At 56.1% G+C, this 24,176-nt stretch overlaps 1 protein-coding gene across 6 annotated transcripts in view; it reads left to right on the top strand.

The window, feature by feature from the left end:
• Positions 1-4,592: 4,592 nt before the first annotated feature.
• The window catches only part of PAPLN (papilin, proteoglycan like sulfated glycoprotein), a 32,700-nt gene continuing 13,116 nt past the window's right edge, over positions 4,593-24,176 (top strand). For 4 of the 6 annotated variants that reach the window (XR_009355842.1, XR_009355843.1, XM_059182883.1 and 1 more), the window contains exons 1-18: positions 4,593-4,700; positions 7,758-7,817; positions 9,399-9,514; positions 10,487-10,547; positions 10,865-10,967; positions 12,781-12,911; positions 13,504-13,627; positions 13,999-14,079; positions 14,165-14,337; positions 14,440-14,563; positions 14,963-15,089; positions 15,482-15,547; positions 16,034-16,241; positions 16,803-16,985; positions 17,201-17,342; positions 22,554-22,634; positions 22,787-23,036; positions 23,886-24,006. Coding sequence is in view for 4 of the 6 variants with exons in the window: in XM_059182883.1 (XP_059038866.1) it covers positions 7,764-7,817; positions 9,399-9,514; positions 10,487-10,547; positions 10,865-10,967; positions 12,781-12,911; positions 13,504-13,627; positions 13,999-14,079; positions 14,165-14,337; positions 14,440-14,563; positions 14,963-15,089; positions 15,482-15,547; positions 16,034-16,241; positions 16,803-16,985; positions 17,201-17,342; positions 22,554-22,634; positions 22,787-23,036; positions 23,886-24,006 (2,145 nt within the window). In the remaining 2 variants the exon portion in view is untranslated. The remainder of the gene's footprint in view (positions 4,701-7,757; positions 7,818-9,398; positions 9,515-10,486; positions 10,548-10,864; positions 10,968-12,780; positions 12,912-13,503; positions 13,628-13,998; positions 14,080-14,164; positions 14,338-14,439; positions 14,564-14,962; positions 15,090-15,481; positions 15,548-16,033; positions 16,242-16,802; positions 16,986-17,200; positions 17,343-22,553; positions 22,635-22,786; positions 23,037-23,885; positions 24,007-24,176) is intronic. The other 2 variants (XM_059182881.1, XM_059182882.1) reach the window with 2 other exon arrangements.

Raw genomic sequence — 24,176 nt, 5'->3', positions numbered from 1 at the left:
CAACCCGAATGTTTATAGCAGCAATGTCCACAATAGCCAAACTATGGAGAGAACCTAGATGTCCATCAACAGATGAATGGATAAAGAAGATGTGGTATATATACACATTGGAATACTCTGCAGCCATCAAAAGAAATGAAATCCTGCCATTTGCGGCGAAGTAGATGGAACTAGAGGATATTGTACTTAGCGAAATAAGTCAATTGGAGAAAGACAACTGTCCTATGATCTCCCTGATATGAGGAAGTGGAGATGCACGGTGGGAGGTTTGGGGGGAGGAAAAGAATAAATGAACCAAGATTGGATCGGGAGGGAAACAAACCATAAGAGACTCTTAATCTTACAAAACAAACTGAAGGGTGCTGGGGGGAGGGGGGAAGGAAGAGGGGGGTGGGGTTATGGACATTGGGGAGGAGGGTATGTGCTATGGTGAGTGCTGTGAAGTGTGTAAACCTGGCGATTCACAGACCTGTACCCCTGGGGCTAATAATACATTATATGTTTATAAGAAAAATTTTAAAATTAAAAAAAAAAAAAGGGCTTCCAGACATCCTGGAGGTCATGGTATCACATGCTGTTTAGGAGCTTCTAAGAGCTGAAAAATGTTCAATCCTTCAAGAGGATTGAGCTCCAAGAGTTTCTAATAAGGAATTGGGACCTAGATATGTATCATAGGATTATAGTTATATAAAGTCTATAAAAATAAAAAGCCTAGACCTGGTTTTATGTGCTCTCGTTGCATGGGGTCTGTGCCGGGGACCTCCGGTCAGTGGTGTTATACTTGAAAATAGGGTCAGGATAACAGGTCCACAGATTAAAGAATTTAGAGAAGCCTCCCCCCCACCCCCAAAGTTAGTAGAATATCCCTCTTTAACTTGAGCATTGGGGAGTCCATTTCTGAATTGAGAGATGCTGGTCCTCTGACTTTCTGGGTGATGTTTCTAGGCTTTCGGCGAAAGGCACAGACTCTCCTCGGTTTCCCGGCTGAGAATTATCCACATCCACAGGCTGAAGCAGCAGAGGAGATAAGCAGCGCCCTGGGAGAGTGGCGGAGAGAGACCAAGAGGAAGGGCCCACAGCTTGGCAGCTGGTCGGTGGGGGTCCCCATCCAGGGCCCCTCCCTGGCAGCTGGTGGGGACAGCAGCCACAGAGCAGGAGATGCTGAGCCGGGTGGGCAGGGTCTGCAACAAGAGCACGAGGCCTTGCCCTCTGTCGCTCTCGATCATTGACGGGGGCCCCCAGGCCACCTGCACTCAGCTACTCTGGGGGCCGGGGCCCCCACCCTGAGCTGAGAGGGACCCTCTAGGCTGGTCCCATAGACCACACTGAGCTTTGTGGGGGCCTGAGCCCCAAATCCTTCTCCCTCTCAGGAAGCAGAGGGTGGGAGAGGGGGCGCTCCTCATACCTGCCCCCCAATGTCTTCAGGAGCCCATGCAGTTAATTTCCACAAAGGGTAATGTAGCCCGATCCCTACAGTGTATGTGCATGTGTGTGCATGTACGTGTGTGTGTGTGTGTGTGTGTGTGTGTGTGTGTGTGTGTTCCTGGGTGGAAGGAAAGGGGTGAGCTCTCAGGGTGGAGCTGCTGGGCGGGAGGCAATCAGGACAGGTTTTCTGGAAAGCCCCCTTCTTGCATCCGTGTACCTGCTGTCTAGACTCTGATTCCCCCCCTCCCCATCTCCAGTTTCCTCACCTGGGCTCCCCCTCCCTCCTGATGCCCTGTCCCAGGATCTGGATTGAGAATGGGGCAGATAAGGTAGGGTCCATGTCAGGCCTGATGGCACTGAAGGACATCCCAGGACCTGTTCTTTTTGGACAGCCCTCATGTCTGCAGGAAGGGTCGGGGTGGGGGGGGGTTCTAATTCTGTCCCAGCTTTGAGGATAAACCTCCCCTCCAAAGGCCAGCTAGCGTATCTTACGACAGCCTCGTCAGACATACTGAGCATTGGACTTCTCACTCTGGCGGTCTTGCGTGGTGTTGCAAGGTCCTGACTTGGATATGGTGGCGAGAGAGGCAGGGGAAGAGATTAGTGTGGGAGCTGGAAGCACAACGTCAAGTGCAGGGGCAGACTGGGCAGGAGACTTCAGCACCCCCCACCTTCCCCCAACTTTGACGCTATCAAGGGAAATGGATGTATGTGTGGGGGGTGAGGAAAAAGTAGAGAGAAAAATGGAGAAATCCTCAAATGGGAAGTGTTTTTTTTTTTTTTTTTTTTTTTTAAGATTTTACTCATTTATTTGACAGAGAGCACAAGTAGGCAGAGAAGCAGGCAGAGAGAGAGGGAGAAGCGGGCTCCCTGCTGAGCAGAGAGCCTGATGTGGGACTTGATCCCAGGACCTTGGGATCATGACCTGAGCTGAAGGCAGAGGCTTAACCCACTGAGCCACCCAGGTGCCCCTTTGCCCACCAGTTTTTGATGAACCATTATGTGCTGGGCCCTGAACTCACCATGTCCCTCTCGGGGAGCGGAACTGAGGCTTGGAGACAGGGACTACTTGCCCAAGCCAGTAACCGTTGGGGTCTTGCTAGGGGGTCCAAGCACTGTGTGTGGGCTCTGCCTCCCCACACTCAGGGTCTCCTTTGCAGCCAGGGTGGGGAGAAGCAATCACGGGCTTGGGTGTCTGAGAAGGGCTCACTGAGGAAAATCACGAAGAGGCCAGGAAGGAAGGTGGTGTCTCAGCTACTCAGCCCAGGGCTGGAGAAGCAGCTTCCTCCTCCTGTACAGAGACCTTTGACCAAGCTCAGAAAATTCCTGGCTGATGGGGGCAGGGAGTGGGGCTTCTTGAATGGAAGAAACTGTTTTCCTCTTCTAGACAGGCTTTGGGTAATTCGATTCCTTTTCTCTGCCAAGCTTATCTTTGCCTAAGAATTCACACCACTCCCCAGGGGCCCCCTGCTTACACAGCTGCTCCCGCTTCTCTCTTCATTGATGGGTAAGAAATGGGACAGATTAAAATGTTTATGGTTTAATAAGTGTTTGTCTGAATATCAGGGACAGCCTAGAGAAATGACTGACAGGAGCTGGGGGGTCTGAACAAGGGTTGGGCCTCTCACTCGTGACTTATCTCTGTCCCCAGTGGAGGCCTCGGGGAAGAAATGACCAGGGGCCGGGCTAAGCAAAGGCCTGAAGGTTTAAGAGGGTAAGGGAAAGGGACCCGCCTTGTGAACTTCCCACCTCCCATGTGGCCCAGGGCCAATGCTATTTTCAATTTCAAAAAAAATTGAAAGGTAGGTGATTTTCAATTTCAAAAGAGGGGTGGCAGGCAAGAAATGCCTTTGTTGAGAAATAGGACAACTGGGAAAGGAAATTAAATTTATCACATTTCTTGAGCCCCTACCTTGATCTTCCCTAGCACCCTGGGCACAGGTGACGGGGAGGCAAGATTTATCTTCTGCCGACAGCTGAGTCGAGAGACTCGGATTCCCACAGGGCATGGCACCACGATAAACCAGTGCAGACAGGGACAGAGACTGAGGGAGCCAGCTGGGCACCAGCTTTGCCTGCCATGGTGCGGGGAAGGCTTCTAGAAGAGCTGACGTTTGGCCAGGGTCTTGAGGGGTGAGTAGGAGTCTGCAAGGGAGAACGGGCTTCCAGAGTGCATTCTCCGCAGTGGGGAAAGCTGGCTAGGAGGGTAGGATGCAGCAGTGCATGCGTGGAGAAACTCAGCCGTGCCTGAAATCCAGGCTGACCTTGAAGATACTGCAGGTGTGGCTCCAAACTGCCACAATAAAGTGAATATTGCAATAAAGTGAGTCGAATTTTTGGTTCCTCGCTGCATATAAAACTTATGTTTACACTATACTGTAGTCTATTAAGTGTGTGATAGCATGACTAAAAAACCAATTTTTAAAATTAATTAATTAATTTATTTATTTTGGGGTAAACTGTATGCCCAGGATGGGGCTCAAACTCACAACCTCTGAGATCAATGCTGAACCCTCTGAGCCAGCCAGGTGACCCTAAAAAACCAGTTTTTCGAATTAAAAAAAAAGTACCTTATCGCTGAAAAATGCTTACCCTTATCTGAGCTTTCAGGACATCATAATCACTAATCACCATGAAAAATTTTGAAATATTGCAAGAATTACCAATATACAACACAGAGACACGAAGCGAACAAATGCTTTTGGAAGAATGGATGCCCACAGACTTGCTCCAGGCGGGGTCGCCACAAACCTTCAGTGTGTAAAAAAGAAAATGCGATTTATCTGCAAAGCGGAATAAAGCAAATGGCAAAAAAAGCCCCCAAGTCCCAAAACAAAGAACCCCAGGAAGGCAGAATAGAGTGAGGTCTGCCCGCACGGAATCCGAGGTTGGAGGAGAGCAGAGGGCAGGACGCGGAGGTGTGTTGTGAGGCAGACGGGCGTGGAGGGGGACGATCCAGAGGTGGGGGCTTAGCACAGAGGTTACGGGCCGGGTGGGCGACTGCTGCCCGCCCAAGAGCAGAAACAGAGTGGAGGGCAAGCCAAGCCCTGGCACCGACCCAAGGGGATGCGGCACCGGTCCCTGGGGGGGCCCCTCCGCCGGGACTGGGGATGCGCGTCTGCAGGGCCGGGCGGGGGGAGATGGGGCGGGGAGGCGGCCAGCCCGCGGCAGGGAAAGTCCAGCCTCCGCAGGCGTTCCTCGCCGTCGGGCCAACCTCCCATTCCCGGGGCGGCACGGACGGAGCGGCACTGCGGGCCCTGCGCGCTCCGAGACAGGTACGAGAGCGGAGGGACAGGGACCCGGCGGCAGGGGCGGCTCGGCCCGGGGCTGCTGCTGCAGGAACGCGCCGCGCCCGGCCCGAGGGCAGCGCCGCGTCGGAGGAAGGGACGCCACCCTCCCACCCCGAGGAGACCCCGCCTCCGGCTGTCGCCCGGGTCACCGCACCGCATCGCACGGCGCGCCCTCGGGCGGGGCTGGGAGGTCACCGGCCGGCAGGAGAGCGGGGAGCCCCGGGGGCTCGTGCTGGGCAGCGGGGCGCGACCCCGGGCCCCGCGCCCACGCCGCCCGCCCCCTCGGCCGTTGCGTCCGCGGGACGCGGTTCCCGCGCCGCCCAGGCACGGGGCTCGCAGGCCGAGCGCGCCCCTCCGCGAGGTGCCGCCAGGGCCAGCACGTGCCGGGTCGCCCCGGCGCCTCGCGTGGGAAGCGCACCTTCGGCCTTCCGGGGCTGCACCCGCCGCGTTCCCGGGCGGGGGGCGGGGAGCGGGTGGGCCGGACCCCGAGCGAGGAGCGCGGGTCGCGGGCGCCTCCTCGCGACTGAAGCCGGGAAGGTTCCTGAGTAGGGGGCGGCCGGGGAAGGGCGTCGCGCGGGCCTCGGGCGGCCGGGTGTCCGCGGGGAGCGGTGGGGGGCTGCGCAGGGTCCCCGGGCGCGGGTCCTGGGCTGACCTCCCCGCGAGGAGGCGCAGACCCGCCCGGCCGCGAAGCCCTGGTCAGGCCGCGCCGTGTTCCTCGGGGACACAACGTGAGAGGAGCCCACCCTGCGGGCCGGGGAGTGGGGGGCGCAGCGGGCCGGGCCCTCAGGAAGCCGTGGGAGCCCCCGGGAGTGGTCCGATGTCCGAGCCGCAGGGCTGGCCCTCGTGTCGCACGAGGTCTTGTTTCTGTTTTTCTCCCAAGCGAATTGAAATAACCTTCTGGCTTTCGCGACCTTGAGATTGCAGCTGTGGGTCTCGATCTGGTGCGGTTACAGCCGCGGTGGTAGAACTGGGCAGCAATCACAAGCTTCTCTTCTGTCTTAAGTCTCTCCCTTGGCTCTGCTCACCTCCCTCCCTAACCGCGGTCTCCTCTAGAGAAGCATCCCTTGTCGTTCATCTTGTTCTAGAACAAGACACTCAGAGCCACGCGGGCCTCCCCTCCCGCGCGCTGCTCTTCTTACAGGAGCTGCGGGCGCAGGCGGCACCCCTGTCAGCCGCCCGCTTCCAGCCCCCCCCCCCCCCCCGCTAGCCCCAGGAACCTCTGATTTGTTTGACTGTGAAAGTAATGGCTAAATGAATTACTGTTTGTGCTAAATTAACGAAGCATGTTCGTCGCTAAATGTGCCAGATTAAATTTTGCTGAACTTGGCTTAGGTATGTTACTTTGTCCTTGTAAAATGAAGTGATTTTATACTTGAATAATGAATAACATTGGTAGAATTACAGATTTTAAAATTTTAACATACAAGTCAGTACTTGTTTAATGTTTTGTACTGAAGGAACATATTACTTATGTCATTCTCCAATAGTGACATGAACGCACATGTAGGTACATACTGTGCAGACAGAACCCAGGGCACTGCACACATACACACACTCCTTGCACACTCACGCCACACTGCACACATACATTGTGCACACGCACATGCTACACACACTTCCTGTCACCCGTGTCCTCCAGAGTCACCCACAGCCTGCACACTCAGAAACCACAACGCACACAGGAGTGCGCACACACACACACACACACACACACACACACGTTACAGAACTGGCTTGTGGAGCTTTTGTTGTGCAGAGAAATGCTGGCTTGGGCTTAAGGTAGGATACAGTTAACGTCTTTTTTATTTTATTTTATTTATTTATTTGACAGAGATTGCAAGTAGGCAGAGAGGCAGGGAGGCAGGCAGAGAGAGAGGAGGAAGCAGGCTCCCCACTGAGCAGAGAGCCGGATGCGGGGCTCCATCCCAAGACCCTGGGATCATGACCTGAGCCGAAGGCAGAGGCTTTAACCCACTGAGCCACCCAGGTGCCCACAGTTGACGTCTTTAAAGCTTTTGAGTTTTAAAGGCATCTTGGGAGAGTTTCTTTTAAAAATATATATATTAACGGGCGCATGGGTTAAGCGGCTGTCCTCAGCTCAGGTCATGATCCTGGAGTCCTGGGATGGAGCCCCAGGCAGGACTCCCTGCTTAGCAAGTCATCTGCTCCCTCTCCCTGCCCCTCCCCATGCTTGTGCTCAAATAAATAAAAATTTTAAAAAATATTTTATTTATTTGACAGCGAGAGAGAGAGAGAGAGAGAGACAGACAGACAGACAGACAGAAAGAAAGAGCAGAAGGAGTCGGAGAGGGAAAGCAGGCTTCCCGCTGAGCAGGGAGCCCAGTGCGGAGGTGGATCCCAGGATCCTGCGATCATGACTTGAACCGAAGGCAGACGCTTAAGGACTGAGCCAGGGCGACTAACCCAGTCGCCCCTAAATAAAATCTTCTAAAAAATAACAAATTTAAAAAAAAAACTTAAAAAACACAAATTGTGGGGCGCCTGGGTGGCTCAGTGGGTTAAAGCCTCTGCCTTCGGCTCAGGTCATGATCCCAGGGTCCTGGGATCGAGCCCCGCATCGGGCTCTCTGCTCGGCAGGGAGCCTGCTTCCTCCTTCTCTCTCTCTGCCTGCCTCTCAGCCTACTTGTAATCTCTGCCTGTCAAATAAATAAATAAAATCTTAAAAAAAACACACACACACAAATTGTGCTTAAAAACAACAGGTATAATGGCTTTTAAAAAAGGGAACCTCTTGCTAAATTAAAACCCTTGAGACTGATTGCTTTGATTCTCAACCTGTCCTTCAACAAGTGTTTTTAACGGCCCTCTTTCTTTCTCCTTTGAAATCCTGAAAGAAGGTACTCTTGAACATTTAGAAGCCGGGGGTAGACCGGCCTCTTCTCCCGCACCTGAGTGCCATGGCCTCCCGTCCTCTGTGGCCCTGCAGTCTCCTGTGGGCCACGGGGAGGAAGGGGCGCGGCCCTGCCGGAGACCCGCGACCCGGCCCTGCCCCGCCCGCTCCAATCCCGCCCTCTTCCGCAGGCAGAGATGCGGCTGCTCCTGCTCGTGCCCCTGCTGCTGGCCCCGGCGCCCAGGTCCTGGGTGAGTGCCACCCTGCTCACAGCTCCGCCTGGGCCCCCAGCTGGAGTGCAAGGCGGGGGTGGGGGGGGGGATATGGGTGGCGGGGCGCAGACCCTCAGCTGGGAGGACGCCCTGGGGTTTAGGATGCCACAGCGTGGAGCCCCCTCTCCCAGCCCGGAAGGTTCGCGACCTCCTGTGGGAAGCTGGGGTAAAGCCAAGTCCTGCCCCCCCCCCCCAGCTCTTTCAAAAAGGGGTGCAACCTGACCAAGGGGCCCAGAGCAGCCCTCCTGGCTGCCGGCGCAGCACTGGCAACTTCCCCCCACCGACCTCCTTCAGAAGGTGCTGGGTGCACCCTAATGCCGGGACTCCCCACTCCCGGTGTTGGCTTCCAAGGTGGAAGGAAGGGGAGGGGGCAGTGCTGACTCCAGCCAAGGTGCAGGGCTACATGGCCCTTCCCATCATCTGCCTGGGGCCGAACTGGGCTGTCCTGAGCTTGACTCTGTTTGCTTGCGGGTCCCCCCACCCCACTAGGGATTTAGCTCTAGAGAGAGCAGGGATGGCCTAGAGAACTTTCTGAGGTGATAAAAAATGTTCTGAAACTGCTGTCCTTATAGACACTTGGTTCCATGGCCACTGAGCCCGGGAATCGTGGCTATTTCAACTGAAGAATTAAGTGGTTTGATTTAGTTTGATTTTAATGAACCTAAGTAGCCACGTGGGGGGGGGGGTTGTAATACCGACCCGTGTTACTCTGCAGGTGAAATGAGTCAAGGGGTATAAAATGCCCTGAGTCCTCTTAGGGGCTTTCTGCCTTAAAACACCTGAGTGACCCCCCTCCCACCTCTTCCCGCTCACAGCATGAGAGCTGGGGGGTGGGGGGGATGCTGAGCTCTCCTCTGCAGCTCTGCAGCCTCCTGTCGCTGGCTCTGGCTGGGGTGGGGGCAGAGCCCCCCCCCCCCCCGGGGGTCCCTTCTGGGTGCCGACAGTTGTGGGGGAGGCATAAAGTGCAAATGCAAACCCAGGCTGGTCAGGTTGGTTTCCTCTGCCTCTGCTCCCACCCCCTCACGCCCCCTCTCGCACCCCTGCGCAGGGCAGCCCTGGGAACAGCACAGCAAGAAAGAGGGTCCCTGAGTTGCCTTGCGGTGCGGCGGGGTGGGCAGGGAGGGACTTGTTCGGGGAACATCAGGGGCAGGTGAGGACCTTGACTGGCCAGTGGAGCGAGGCCTGGATGAGCTTATTCCGTCCCCCCACTGGCAGCTCATGGTTGGGGTAATTATGGGGAAACAAAACATGCCTGATGCGAACTGTGCTTTCTTTCCTCAGAGAGCCCTTGTGGAGGGCATCTGGCTGGCTGGCTCGCTCCCTCCCTCCTGACCGCTGGTACCCCTCCCTGCAAACAAGTGGCTAGCTGCCTCAGGGGTGCTGGGTGCAGGAGGCCAGCGCGGTTTGTAAGGCCCTTGGCTCCTTGTGCTGAGTGTTTGGGGCGCCTGGTGTTTGCTCTGGGAGAGAGAATCCGGGCTCCCAAGCGGAGATAGGGAGATGTTTTTAGGTAGGGGCCCTCTGAGTACCAACTCACACTTCCGAGGGTGTCTTTTCCTGCAGGCTCCCAAGGTGAGACGGCAGAGTGACACCTGGGGACCCTGGGGTCCCTGGAGCTCCTGCAGCCGGACCTGCGGAGTGGGCATCAGCGTCAGGGAGCGCCCCTGTTTCTCCCAGAGGTAGGGGGGCTGCTCAGGGGTCAGGTGGGTCCTGCCACGGCACTGGCAGAACCCATGGAGCCACGGGTTTGCTGTGGGAGCAGCGTGCCTGGAGTATTGAAATTGAGTACACTCTGATTCTGACAGTCAGCCTTGTTTCAGGGGAGCTAGAGCTGTGCCTGCTGCCCCCAGTCCCGAGTCCCTAGCTCCCAGTGCTATGTCTGGCATGTGGCAGGTGCAGCAAATTCTTGGCAAACCAGCGAACAATCTTCAATTCCTAACGGGCAGAGTTCCTCCACCTTCGGTCTCTGTTGAGTATAGCCGGCTCCCACTTCAAGGGAGGTTTTAAGCCCCTGCTATGTGCCCTGCGCTCTGGCACGTGCTAGTGAAGGCTGGGGCACAAGCAATGTGGGGGTGACCTTTGTTGGTGGGTTGAACTCAGTCTTCCTGAACACCTCCTCGTGGGAAGAAGACGAGCCTCGAGCTTTTTTTTTTTTTTTTTTAAAGATTTTTATTTATTTATTTGACAGAGATCACAAGTAGGCAGAGAGGCAGGCAGAGAGAGAGGGAGAGGCAGGCAGAGAGAGAGCTGAGCAGAGAGCCTGATGCGGGGCTTGATCCCAGGACCCTGGGATCATGACCTGAGCCGAAGGCAGAGGCTTTAACCCACTGAGCCACCCAGGCACCCCGAGCCTCGAGCTCTTACTCCAGGCATCATGTGCTCCCTAAACTGCAGAATGACCTTGGAGGAGGGGGGTGGGTATATATTACATCTTACTTTCTCTCCAAAGGTCAAAGTTGGGTCTTCTCTGGAAATTTGCTCTAAGAGGCAGGTAGCCCCAAGTTGAGGACCTCCGGGATACGCGTCTGCCTGAGGGGATCTGTGTGTGCAGGTCCCCCTCCTCTGCCCCGAGTGGCCTGCAGGAGAGCCCCAGGAGGAGGAAGGGGTGTTGGTTCACGGGGTTCAAGTCTTCCTGGTGTTCTCGTCTTCAGGAGAGATGGGGGCTCCAGCTGCGTGGGCTCAGCCCGGAGCCACCGCTCTTGCCACACCGAGGTAAAGCCTGCAGTAGTGGGAACCCCAGCTTCTGGGGCCCCTCCCCTCCTTTCCTCCCAGTTCCCGGGGCATCCTCCCGCAGGTGCACAGTCTGGGCTGCGGGAAGCCCCTTGCTCCCCTTCCCACCCAAAATGACAGCGTCCTCTCCAGCAGCCCGAAGCCCCAGCAGGGGAGCATTCAGGAGGCCTGGGGGCCCACACCCCCCAGTCCCGAGCTGCTGGGGTAAAGGGAGTGGTTGGTGGCGACGAGTCCCACCACCCCAGGTGCAGTGGGGTGGGCGGACCCCTGTGGAGGCCCCACACGTCCCTCCCCTGCAGAGCTGCCCGGAGGGTGCCAGGGACTTCCGGGCGGAGCAGTGCTCCCAGTTCGACAGCCAGGACTTCCAGGGAAGATGGTACAAGTGGCTGCCGTACTACGGAGGTGAGTGGACGTCCCGGCGCCCGCACCCTGCTGCCGCGCCCAGCTGCTCCAGATCTCTTGTGCCCGCTGACTGCACGGCGCGGTGCTTACCGCCGTATTACAGACGCTCTGTCGGATGCATTTTAGAAAACTCACAGGACCCCCAGCCGGTGCTCATCGCAACACAACGGGGTCGGGGCCGGTGTCATTTTGAGTCTTCTCCATCCTATACATTTTCAAACAAGGCCACTAGGCCGTGTCTGTGCCACTTGGAGCCCTGCTCTCTCTGGCCTGCTCCGGAGGCGTTCCTCGTTCCTCGTGCTGCAGGCCATGGGGAATTAGGGTGCCGGTCAGGGCAGGCCAGGTGGGGGCCAACTGAAGGTCAGGGCTGCAGGGGGCTTGGTACGGCAAGAGCCCATTTATTCAGGATCCCTGGGGCGCATGGGCTTGATCCCTGGGGCGCATGGCCTTGCTCTGCGTGGCTTTGAGGAGGGTGGTTAATTTTTAGAGCAATATAGTTAAGAAAAAAACCCGTGTATGTGACTAAAGCACTTCAGATGTGTCAGAAGATCCCTTGGGCTCCTCCTTCTGAGTATTACTGGTCACGGCTCATTGCCACCGACTCCTGAGGAGTATGACATCTGGCTGCGTGACCATTTATATTCTGTGTGTGCTGCTGCACGGGGAGCGGGGTCTTGGCTGGAGGGGTGGCCCTAGGGGAGTCTGTGGCATTCACTGCTCCTCAGTGTATGGATACATTTGAATGTATCCATATTAAAAAAAAATTTATGTATTTGACAGACAGACAGATCACAAGTAGGCCGAGAGGCAGGCAGAGAGAGAGAGAGAGAGGAGGAAGCGGCTCCCCACTGAGCAGAGAGCCCGATGCGGGGCTCGATCCCAAGACCCTGAGATCATGACCTGAGCTGAAGGCAGAGGCTTAACCCACTGAGCCACCCAGGCACTGCCATCCATGTTTTATAAAAGATTTATTTATTTGAGAGGGAGCGATCATGCAAGAAGAGGGAGGGAGAGAGAATTCTAAGCAGACGCTATGCCCCGTGTGGAGCCCTCCTCGGGGCTTGACCCCACAACCTGAGATCATCATCTGAGCTGAAATCGAGTCAGATGCTCAACCGACTACACCCCCCAGGTGCCCTAAATACACCCATGTAGAAAAACCAGAACACAGAAGAAAGGGTCACGGAGGGATGCCTTCTCTGTGGTGCAGGTGACTGCATTCCTAGTAGGACTTTTGGCTGTTTAAACAACGTGTATATAATATTTAGGTGGCTATAAAAATGAAAACTCCTAAGTGACCTTGACCCCACGCCTCTCCTTGGATTTGCCCTCGCATTCCATCTAGCCCTCTTCACATTTTTGTCTCTATAAACACATACATATTTGTAATTATTATGTAGCCCCATTCTGCATTGTGTGGGAGATGCGTCTCCCCACGTAACCGTATGGTCCAGTACGTTACAGCACAGCCCACCTGCCTTCTGGTCTATTAGTAACTGACTTTGAGGAGCGGATTGTTAACACATGGGCTGATTATAAGGCTGCGACAGACCTTTCCAAGGGGCTAGCTTTTTCCCGATCCTGGGATTTATCTTCCACTTGATCCCCAGGGAGGCTGCGGTTTTGTGAACGTTGTTTCCAGTGGGGGCAGGGTGGAGTGGGATTCTCTCCCCCTGGGAGAGCCTAGGCAAGGGCTTTCTCTCCGCAACCCCGACCCCACGTGTGTGCTTCTGGCCCCGCCCTCCCTTCACTGTACCCAGGAGAGGACTTGCTGCTTGCTTGGGATCTCAGTTTCCCTTTCTGTCTGCCTCAGCCCCGGACAAGTGTGAGCTGAACTGCATTCCCAAGGGGGAGAACTTCTACTTCAAGCACAGGGAGGCTGTTGTGGATGGGACACCCTGTGAGCCTGGCACACGGGACGTCTGTGTGGATGGCAGCTGCCGGGTACGTGGTGCTCCTGCCCCGTCTGGGTGGCAAGTTATAGAAACCCCATGAAAACTGACAAAGGGGAAGAAAGCCCTCCAGGGCTGGTCTGGCTGGCTGCAGGGGCTGGAAATGTCTCCTCGCCTCTGGGCTTTTCTCTCCTCTGGGTCCACGCTGGGATCCTGGGAGGTATGCAGAGGGCCAGCAGCAGCTCCCAGCTCTGGCTGGAAAGGGCACCCACTTCTCAGGGGCCCCAGTGACCTAGAGTTGCCCCGGATTTGTCTGGGCTGGGGGAGCCCTGTGAACGACGTACTTGGAGCATGGCGTGGAACCCACTGACTTGCCCCACATTCACTGTTGGGGAGTTTGTGCAACCTGGGAGGTCCCCCTCCCGGGCCCCAAACGAAAATGTATTGTTGCCAGAGAAGGGGAGACGGGTGCTGAGCCAGGGGAAAGGGGTCAACTGTCAGCCACAGGCCAGATCACTCGGCCTTAGTGGGCGATGAATAACTACTGCCCCCCCCTGATCTGAGCAGTGATTTGGGTTCAAATCCTCCTGTGTCCGTGACCTCTGGGGTCTTTCTTCTCCTCTTCATTCATCTCTGCCTGGTAGGTCGTGGGCTGTGACTACAACCTCGACTCCGCACAGGAGGAGGACAAGTGTCTGCAGTGTGGGGGTGACGGCAGGACCTGCTACCCCGTCACAGGCACCTTTGATGCCAATGACCTCAGCAGAGGTGAGGGTTGTCGGGGGCGGGGCCCGCAGGCAGTTGAGGCGAGGGTCTGTCGCCTGTCCCTTCCTTGCCTGACTTCCGCTCCAGCTGAGTCACCCTGGTGGCCCGGCAGGCGTCTGATCTGGCCCTCAGGTCAGGCCTTAGGGTGGAGGTCCAAGGCTCTCACTGGAGCCTGTGGGCTTGGGCTGGTAAGGATCTCTGCCTCCTGACCCAGTGCAGGCTCCCACGGCCAACGGCTGGGTACCCCTCCTCACCCCTTCTCCCTGGCCCTCAGCTGTCCCCTCCCCCTTCCCAGTCAGGCCTGCCACTGTCCCTGACCCTGGCCGTGCTGCCAGGGGCGTGGGTGGTCCCAGAGTGTGTCTCTGCCCCGGCAGGCTACAACCAGATGCTCATCATTCCCGCGGGGGCCACCAGCATCCGCGTGGAGGAGGTGGCGGCCAGCAGGAATTTCCTGGGTGAGTGCGGGCTGGGGTGAGTCTGGGCGGTGGCCGTGCGGCGGGTCCCTCCGCGGCAGCTGACCTGGGGCTCACGCGTGTGCAGCGGTGAAGAGCGTGCGGGGAGAATACTACCTCAACGGGCACTGGACCATCGGGGACGCCTGGGCCCTGCCCGCAGCCAGCACCATCCTGCACTATGAGCGCGGGGCCGAGGGGGACCTGGCCCCTGAGCGGCTCTATGCTCGCGGCCCCACCTCCGAGCCCCTGGTCATCGAGGTGAGGGGCTGGCGGGTGGCGGGGGCACTCGGGGAGGCCAGGCCAAGGGGGGCGGGTCCCGGGGGGGGGCGGGCCTGCCTCAGCGAGGACCCTCCCGCACAGCTCCTCAGCCAGGAGCCCAACCCCGGTGTGCGCTACGAGTACCACCTGCCCCTGGGCAGCTCCCCGTCTGGCTTCCACTGGAGCCACGGCTCATGGAGTGACTGCAGTGCCGAGTGCGGGGGAGGTGAGCCGTCTGCATGTCCTAGGAGCCACGTGGGGGCACCCAGGGCTCAGGGAATCCACAAAGGGTCCCCCCCTACCCACCCTCCAAGCTCAGAGAACCAGAGAAGGCTTCCCGGAGGTGGTGGCATCTCAGAGGACACTGTATTCCCTGGGCAGCAGAGGCTCAGCCCTGAATGGGTGACCAGAGGTTAGAGCAGGGCACCAGCACCTGCACATAACACCTCTCAAGCCTCAGTTTCCTCCTCTGTAAATTGGGGATAATGATGGCATTTATCCCAGGAGGTCATCTGAGGCTTGATCAAGATGACGCTTGGAATGCATGCAGAACGGTGCCCAGCCCAGAGTTCGCCTTTGGTGACTGTTGACTGATCACCTGCCCGTGATGGCCGGGCCTCTGCAGGTCACCAGTCCCGCCCGGTGTTCTGCACCACTGACAACGAGGTCTACCCTGACCGCATGTGCCAGCATCAGCTGCGGCCGGCCGACCGCCGCCCCTGTAGCACTCACCCCTGCCCGCAGACCAAGCGGTGAGGCCCTTGCCAGTGCCCCCACGGTGGGGCCCAAGCACTTGGGTGGGAAGGCACTGGGGTCTCTAGGCAACTCCAGGTGTTGAGCAAACAGGTGGGTTGTTCCTACAGCTGGGGCAGAGTGGAGAGGAGGCAGCTGTCACTGCGGGAAGCAGCAGGTGTGTGTGTGTGTGTGTGTGTGTGTGTGTGTGTGCATGAGCGTGAAATCCGGGGCTATTCTGTCCACCCGTGTGTGCCCACACAGGGCCCAGAGTGTCCAGGCTGGTGGTGGGCAAGCGGGGGGAAGGTACTGGAAGCCCTGTCCGAGCCGGCAGGGGACTTGGCTCGACAGATACCAGGAAGTGGGCCAGGGGGCCTGTGGGCATCAGTAATGCCTTTGTTCATGCACGAAGGACCTCTTACCTGCACCGGCCCAGAGCGTGGCACCTTGCTGGGGCCCAGCGTGCACGCAGGAACAGGTAATCTGCAGGCCGCAGGTTCCCTGCTGGGCTGGCGCAGTCCTTCTGCCCTCCTGGCTTCGGTGGCAGCTGGCCTTGCAGGATGGTGGTGGGCTTGGCTTCGCACGGCGCTGCTGGGGCTGCCCTTTCCTCCGGTGCCCCAGGGCCGCTCTAGGAGATGCTCCCAACAAGGGCAGACACAGAGGCAATGGAGTCTGGCTGGGGATGACAGGGACCCTGGTGAGGAGGACAGGAAAGCTAAGAGGGGAGCAGCCAGGCTCTGTGGTGTAGGGACCAGAGCTCGGTGGCGAGAGATGGCAGGCAGAGCGGGCGCTTGGCCTTTTATGCAGAACTTTCTACCCCCACACCTGTGCAGGCCCAGATGTTAGCATGGGCCAGGCTTGGGGGATCCCCAGCGCACTCCTGTGTGTGACAGCTGGGGCTCCCTTGGGCCTGGACTCCAGCCCCTGCCGCTGGGCCAGCCTTACCGGATTCCTCTCCCCGCAGCTGGAAGACGGGGCCCTGGTCACCCTGCTCGGCCTCCTGTGGCGGCGGCTCCCAGTCCCGCTCTGTCTACTGCGTCTTATCCGATGGGGCAGGCAGCCAGGAGGCCACCGGGGAGGCGGAGTGCGCAGGCCAGCCTGGGAAGCCCCCTGCCACCCGGGCCTGCAACCTGCAGCGCTGCGCAGCCTGGAGAGCGGAGCCCTGGGGGGAGGTGAGCCTCTGCCCGGCGGGGTAGGGACCGAATTGGGCCCCGGGTCTATGGGCTGGGGCCGCAGCAGAGCTGGGCAGGGAGGCTTGGCCTCCGCTAGGGAGGTAGATCCTGGGAGATAAAGTGACCTGCTAGATGGTCTTGGAAGCTGTTGCCAGGGCTGGGACTAGGAGCAGGTGTTTGGACTCTCCCTCCTTCTCCAGGATCCCGGGCGGGGTGGGACAGACTTTGTCTTGCCATGAAGCAGCAGCCAGGCACCTTGCTGGGGGCGGGGGGCCGAGGAGGAGCTGGCACTGACTGGTTGACTGGTGCTGCTGGTCTCTGCTTCCAGCACCCACATATGTTCAAGTCTCGAACAGGGGAATGTGGAAAATGTCCCTAAGCTTGGTGACAGCAGGCGTGGTGTAGGCTATGTGACCTCAGAAGAGGGGTTCAGCTTCTCTGAGCCTAGGAGCTGGATGTGGGCCGGGGGTGGGTGGGTGGGGGTCCTGCTAACTGACCTGGCATGGCCCCTCTGCGCGGGGGAGGACAAGCAAGCTCCCGCCGACAGCCTGGTCCTTGCAGTGCTCTGTCAGCTGCGGTGCCGGGGTCCGGAGGCGGAGCGTCACCTGCCGCAGTGATGAGGGGTCTCTGCTCCACGCCGCAGCATGCCCCGCGGAGGACCGTCCCCCCATCACGGAGCCCTGTGTGCGTGAAGACTGTCCCCCAACGCATGAGCAGGCCTGGCGTGTCGGCGCCTGGGGTCTGGTGAGTGCTTGCCTCTTCCCCCGCCTCCTTCCTGCCACCCAGGCCTGGTCCCTTGGGTCTCTGACAGGCCGCTGGACACGTGACCTTCCCTGGGTCTGGCCTGCCTCCCAGGCATTTTCCCCCTCCCTCTTTTCCTTGTGGGGACCCCCAACCCCAGGGTCTTGCTCCTTTTCTGAGCCTGTCCTTTCTTCCCACGCCCACCCCGTGGGCCCCAGTGTTCCAAGAGCTGCGGCGCGGGGACCCGGAGACGCCAGGTCATCTGTGCCCTCGGGTCTCCCGGCCTCTGTGGGAGCCTGCAGCTCTCCAAGCCCAGGGAGGCCGAGCCCTGTAACACGCAGCCCTGCCATCTGCCTCCAGGTAAGAGCAGGGGCGCCGGCCAGGCTCCCCATGCCCCGGCCATCATCGTGCCTGGCTTGTCTGGCCTCCTAGCTAGCGGCTCCTGGAGGCCCAGATCCTTGACTTCCTCCTTGCTATTGACACGCCCCTGGGCCCCAGAGCTTAGCACGAGTCGGGTATTCAGTAAACGTTCACCGAATGACTGAGTGAGTGAGTACGCCCCGCTGCTATCCTTGTCTTCCCCTTCTCCTCACCCCCATCCCCGCTGGCAGGAAGATGCCCCAGGCCCGAGGAGCTGCAGGGGAAGGGCCCAGAGGCCAGTACTTGCTTGGTGTGAGGTTGTGCTATTGAGGAAAAACATGGGATGCGGCTCAGCTGGGGGAGCGAGTGGGGATGGTGGCCTCCTGCTACCACAGGGAGGTGTGTCTGGCCCGGATGTGCTCCTGCTGGGGGCCCCCTGTGAGCCGAGCTGGTGACGCTCCAAGGGAAGCACAGGGCACGGTGGCTAAGAACCAGGGGCCTGGACTTGACAGCGAGCCTAAGTTTCAATCTCTGCTCCATCGCTGACCAGCGGTGTGGCCCCGCGGCAAGCGCCTCTCCTCCCTGATTGTCGGTTTGCCCATCTGTACAATGGGGTTAATAGTGCTTTTCAGGCCAGACTGAATTGTAAAATAAACTTAATGGCTATTTTTAATAAAATAGTCTAGGTTTATTGTGGAAAATTTGGAGGAATTAGGAAAGCAGCATAGAGACAAGTGAAATGGCCCCGATCCCTGCTTTAGTGGGAATATTCGTTAGCATGCTGCTGGGTCATGTGAGCAGACTTTTGTATGGGCTTTTCCCCCTTAAAGCCACTTGGTGTGTGAACATTCTCTAGCCCCGTGATTACTCTACGGAAGTCCATGATGCTCGGGAAGTTAGAATTTAGGCTGTTTCTAGGGTTCCTGGGTCGCACAGTTGGTGAGGCATCTGACTCTTGATCTTAGCTCGGGTCTTGATTTCAGGGTCCTGAGTTCAAGCCCAGAGTTGGGCTCTGTGCTCCGTGTGGAGCCTACTTTTAAAAAGAAAGAAAAAAAGAAAAGAATTACATTTAAGGGGCTCAGTCAGAAGAGCGTGCAACTCTTGAACTTGGGGTGGTGAGTTTGAGCCCCATGTCACGTGTAGAGATTGCTTAAAAATGTTTTTTAAATTTAAATAATGTTTTATTTAACCTTAAATATTTTTAACATGTAATTAGTATAAAAACTATTGAATAGGCTATTTTATATTCTTTTTTCACAAGATTAAAAGATCTTCTGAATTGAATATATTTATTGTTCAGAGCATTGCTTTTTTTTATTTATAATTTTTTATTTTATTTTATTTTTTAAGATTTTATTTATTTATTTGACAGAGAGAGATGACAAGCAGGCAGAGAGGCAGGCAGAGAGAGAGGAGGAAGCAGGCTCCCTGCTGAGCAGAGAGCCCGATTTGGGGCTCGATCCCAGGACCCCGGGATCATGACCCGAGCCGAAGACAGCGGCTTAACCCTCTGAGCCACCCAGGCGTCCCAATTTTTTATTTTTTTTAATAAACATATTTTTTATCCCCAGGGGTTACAGGTCTGTGAATCGCCAGGTCTACACACTTCACAGCACTCACCAAAGCACATACCCTCCCCAATGTCCATAATCCCACCCCCTTCTCCCAAACCCCCTCCCCCCAGCAACCCTCAGTTTGTTTTGTGAGATTAAGAGCCACTTATGGTTTGTCTCCCTCCCGATCCCATCTTGTTTCATTTATTCTTCTCCTACCCCCAAACCCCCCATGTTGCATCTCCACTTCCTCATATCAGGGAGATCATATGATAGTTGTCTTTCTCCGCTTGACTTATTTCGCTAGGCATGATACCCTCTAATTCCATCCACGTCGATGTTCAGAGCATTTCTTAATTCAGATTCAGAATTTCAGTGGCATACTTGATCTATATTTAGATTTTATAGGATGTACAGTTGGAAAAGTAGATTCACACACCCAAGTTGTTCCCAACCACTTAGGACATCTTCCCAACAACTGAAGTATTTTCTAGTAAATGAATTGTCAGTTTTTAAGTTTAAAATTAAATTAATTCTAATGAGAATAAATGTAAAACGTGGTTTCTCAGTCACTCTGGTCACATTCCAAGTACTCAGTTGCTCTGACTGAGGCCAGCAGGGACCCCCGAACCCGCCCTCAGCCAGGATGTAGGGATGGTGGCCGGAGTTCTGTCCAGGGGCTGGTGCTCTTAGGGCTGGGGACCTCAGGCTGGGCTGCAGATCAAATTGTCTGATAGGCCCAGGGGAGCCCCTGAAAGCTTTGGAGTTCAACAGTGACAGGGTGAAAAAGATCTTGAGGAGGACAGACAGGCACCTGCCTAAGGGCCAGACTGAAGGGGAAGCAGTTGGAGCGGGAGCCTGCTGGGGAGCAGGGCTGCAGAAATCCAAGGGCCCCCAAAAGCCATGAAAACGAAGGGTCAGGCACTCGCCCAGCAGACCCTGGTGCCCAGAGAGTGTGTGGGAAGCGGAGCAGGACTGAAAGCCCAAGAAGGTGGAAGGGAAGAGTCCCAGGAGGGGACACTAGGAGCCTATTGCCAGGCTGCTGGGGCCTGGGACTGCAGCGCTGGATGGGGGCCGTGGGGCAGGGGGTGGCGGGACAGGGGAGGGAAGGGGCCTCCGCCTTGTCCCAGGGTTTGGCCTGGGCCGGAGAGGCAGTGAAATGAAAACAGATTTTACCGTTTATCTACTACACTTTTCCAACCCTAAATTATTTTTAAAATATTCCCTGGGGACTGGCAAGATATAGTCCAGAGGGGGATGGAATTTTTTAATCTATTTGAGAGAGCGCATGAGAAAACATCAGTGGGGGGTAGGCAGAGGGAGAAGCAGGCTCCCCGCTGAGCAAGGAGCCCGAAGCGGGACTCGATCTCGGGCCCCGGAGATCATGACCCGAGCCGAAGGCAGACACTTAACCCACGGAGCCACCCAGGCGCCCCTTCACTTCTTTTACATGAATTTCCTCCGTTATGTAGCAGTGTGCTCGCTGTGGAAAATTTGACATGCGTTAACAAATGGAAGGAAGGGACGCCCCTGCCACCCGCTGCCTTCCCCATCGCTCCCCGCCCCCACCCCCCGGTGCGGAACAATGAGCATTTTGGGGCATGGCCTGTTATACATCATTATAAAAATTCCTGTCGTCCGTATTTAGTTTTTTGCGTTTTTTTCTCCATTTTATGATGAATCTATTTAGTAACTTTGAAGTGGTTAAATACCATAGACCATAAAATTCACCTATTCTAATGGTAACTCATAATTTTTAGTAAGCTTACCAAGTTGGACAATAAGATGGCGAAAAAAATTTTTTTTTCCACATTTCTGAGCAGCCCCTAATCCGATTCCCCAAACTGGGAAGACAGGCCTGTTCGTTTGTGTGAACTGCACTGGAATTAAACAGAGTGTCACATTAATGGCAGATGACATTATAGTGACTCAGCGATGCTATGCTATGCTCAGCGCTCATCATGACAAGCGTAACTTAATCCCCTTTATGCATCCTCACACCCACCGCCCCTCTGGTAACCACCAGCGTGTTCTCTCTAGCTGAGAGTCTGTGAGAGTCTGGTTTTTGTTTCTGTTTTTTCTCTGTTGGGTTTGTTTCTTTTCTTTCTTTCTTTCTTTCTTTCTTTCTTTTTTTTTTTTAAAGATTTTATTTATTTATTTGACAGACAGAGATCACAAGTAGGCAGAGAGGCAGGCAGAGAGAGAGGGGGAGGCAAGCTCCCTGCTGAGCAGAGAGCCTGGTGTGGGGCTCAATCCCAGGACCCTGAGACCATGACCTGAGCCCCGGGTTTGTTTCTTATATTCCACATATGACTGAACTCATTCGGTGTTTGTCTTTGACTCAGTTTGCTTGGCATGAAACCCTCTAGATCTGTCTGTGTTGCAAATGGCAAGATTTCATTCTTTTTCATGGCTGAGTAATATTCCTCTGTGGGGTGTGTATGTGTGTGTGTGTGTGTATGTGTGTATGTGTGTGTGTGTGTATACACACCACTTTAATCCATTCATCTATAGATAGACACTTAGGCTGCTTCCATATTTTGCCTATTGTACATAAAGCTGCTAGGGACATAGAGGTGCACATATTTTCTTGAATTAGTGTTTTCGTATTCTTCAGGTAAATAGTGGAATCATGGTGTTACATGGTAATGCTACTTTTAATATTTTGAGGCAGGATAGTGAAAAATCTTGAACATACAGAACAGTTGAAGAACTGCGTAGTAAGCAACCACGTATCCACACCTAAATTCTACAATGACTGTTTTGTTATATGTGCTTTTTTTAAAAAGTTAGTAGTTTTTAAAAGTTTTTATTTATTTATTTATTTGACAGAGAGAGAGAGAGAGAGAGAGAGATCACAAGTAGGCAGAGAGGCAGGACGAGAGAGAGGGGGAAGCAGGCTGCCTGCTGAGCAGAGAGCCCCATGCGGGGCTTGATCTCAGGACCCTGGGATCAAGACCTGAGCCGAAGGCAGAGGCTTTAACCCACTGAGCCACCCAGGTGCCCCTTTATTTTATTTTTATTTATTTATTTATTTTTAGATTTTATTTATTTATTTGAGAGAGAGAGACAGTGAGAGAGAGCATGAGCGAGGAGAAGGTCAGAGAGAGAAGCAGGCTCCCCGTGGAGCTGGGAACCCGATGTGGGACTCGATCCCAGGACTCCAGGATCATGACCTGAGCCGAAGGCAGTTGTCCAACCAACTGAGCCACCTAGGCGTCCCCCCTTTATTTTATTTTTTAAAAGATTTTTAAGTAATCTCTACACCCAGCGTGGGGCTCAAACTCATGACCCCAAGATCAAGAGTCATGTGCTTTCCTGACTAAGCCAGCCAGGCTCTCCACTTTGCCCATTTCCTTAATTGGATGGCTTGTATTTTCATCAGTTCAATCTATACATATCATTTTTTGTTTTATGTAGTTGGGATCAAGCATAGATACGAATTTTATATCTGGCTTTTCTTTTTGCAGAATTTTCTTTTAGCTTTTTTAAATAACTAAAGACTCTTGAAACTTGGGAAGGGTGTGTTATGGACTCACAGGTCTGCTCATTCTCACTTCCGCTGTCCCGGGGTCCCAGGCCCTGCCTGAGCAGTGGGGTGGGGGCACGTGGAGGATGAGGTGGCCACTGCTCAGGCCTGATTGCCTGGTCCCTGCAGAAGTCCCCAGCGTGGAGGACGTGCTCGCTGGCCCCAGGGATCCCCGGATGTCTTTGGGCCCTCAGGTGGCCGCCAACCCAGGTGAGCCGCTCAGTGGACGCCCCCAGCCCAGAGCCCCGGAGCTGGAGGTTGAAGATCGAGCAGGTGGTTAGGGGGGATGGAGAAGGCAGGTCAGGTGTGGACAGTGAACAGCCAGGTGGAGACCTCATGGGTCTTTTCCTTCTTCCTTCTAGATTCCAGAGGCCAGTGGTGGCTCCCCCAGGAGCAAACCTTAGTGCCGGGTAATCCCAGCGGAGCCCAGGGCCTCCACCTGCCAGGCCTAGCTCCTTCTCTGCCACAGTCCCCACACCAGCAGCCACTGCGGTCTGGCTTGGCACCCCAGGACTGCAGACGTAGCCCCTATGGGTGCTGTCCTGATGGCCACACCGCGTCTCTTGGGCCACAGTGGCAGGGCTGCCCGGGAGCCTCATGTCAGCAGAGCAGGTAGGGACCTCTTCCTAGTCGGCTGGGGAGGCGGTTTGCAGAGCTCCGAACGGGACTCTGCAGGTGTCTCCCTGCTGCCCTGCTGTGCCTCTTGGTGACTCAGCTTTCTGTGGCTGATCTTCCTAATGCGCAGAGTGGGGGTAAAAATCTCTGCTCTCACTACAGAAGTTGGCCTGAGCTCTGGGGAGGCCCTTGGGATAGAATTCTAGCGTTCAGATCCAAAGCAGTCTACCAGTCTCTCGGAGGGGTGGGGTACTGAGGGCCAGACTTTGGGGCCAGCAGCCTGGGGCCAGGGTGGGATCCCCGGCTCAGCCCCTTACCAGCCGTGTTCTGGTGATGGGGGCAAGTTCCTTAACTTCTCTGATCTTGGCTTCCTCTGCTGAGAGGTGGGGACAATGACAGCCACCGGCTAGGGTCCTGAGCCTGGAAGGTGCCCTGATACGTGCTTCCTTCACCTTCCGTTCCCACTCGGGCCAGCGGTGCTGAAGCCAGTGGTGGGCTCCTCTGCGGTGATCTTGTAAAACCTCCCTGGGGACTTGCTCTGTGGGCAGGCTTAGCGAGTTTCTGCCTCTGTGTTTGGGGGCAAGGCTGGAGTCGAGGTATCAGGGTGACGGCTCTGCCCGCTCGGTTCCTGCCGCCTCCCAGGCAGCCGCCGGGTGGTTGGCGGACGTGGCAGAGCCTCGGCAGGCAGAATGGTCTGCCCCGTGTGTGGGGACACGCTGTCTCCCACTCGGGTCCTTGACTGCTCAGCCCCAGAGCCTGGGTCCTGGGACGCTGGTCGCTTACGGCCCTGGAGGGGTTGGGGACCAGGGGTGGGTGGTGAGGAGACAACTGTGTGATGCCGTCTAGGTACGGGTGCTGCCCTGATGGGGTGTCTGTGGCCGAGGGGCCCCAGCACGCGGGCTGCGCAGGGTCTTACAGCAGTGACAACACCAGGAGAAGGCCGGGGTCAAGAGCTGTGGCTTCCTCGGTAAGTGTCTGGTTCACACAAGGGGGCTGGCATCCAGCCCCCAAGTCTGCTCAGGGCCACTGTGATCCAGGCTCTCTGTAACTTGGGCTTTGGAGAAAGGAAGTCCCTGAAGGCTGCTGGCCGACAGGGCCTCTGAGATGGGCCTGGGCTGGAGTGTGTGTGTGTGTGTG

This window comes from Mustela lutreola, chromosome 7 (genome assembly GCF_030435805.1).
Source record: "Mustela lutreola isolate mMusLut2 chromosome 7, mMusLut2.pri, whole genome shotgun sequence".
NCBI classification, from domain to species: domain Eukaryota; kingdom Metazoa; phylum Chordata; class Mammalia; order Carnivora; family Mustelidae; genus Mustela; species Mustela lutreola.
The sequence above is the reverse complement of the archived record's forward strand: the minus strand, read 5'-3'. Positions and strand labels throughout refer to the sequence as shown.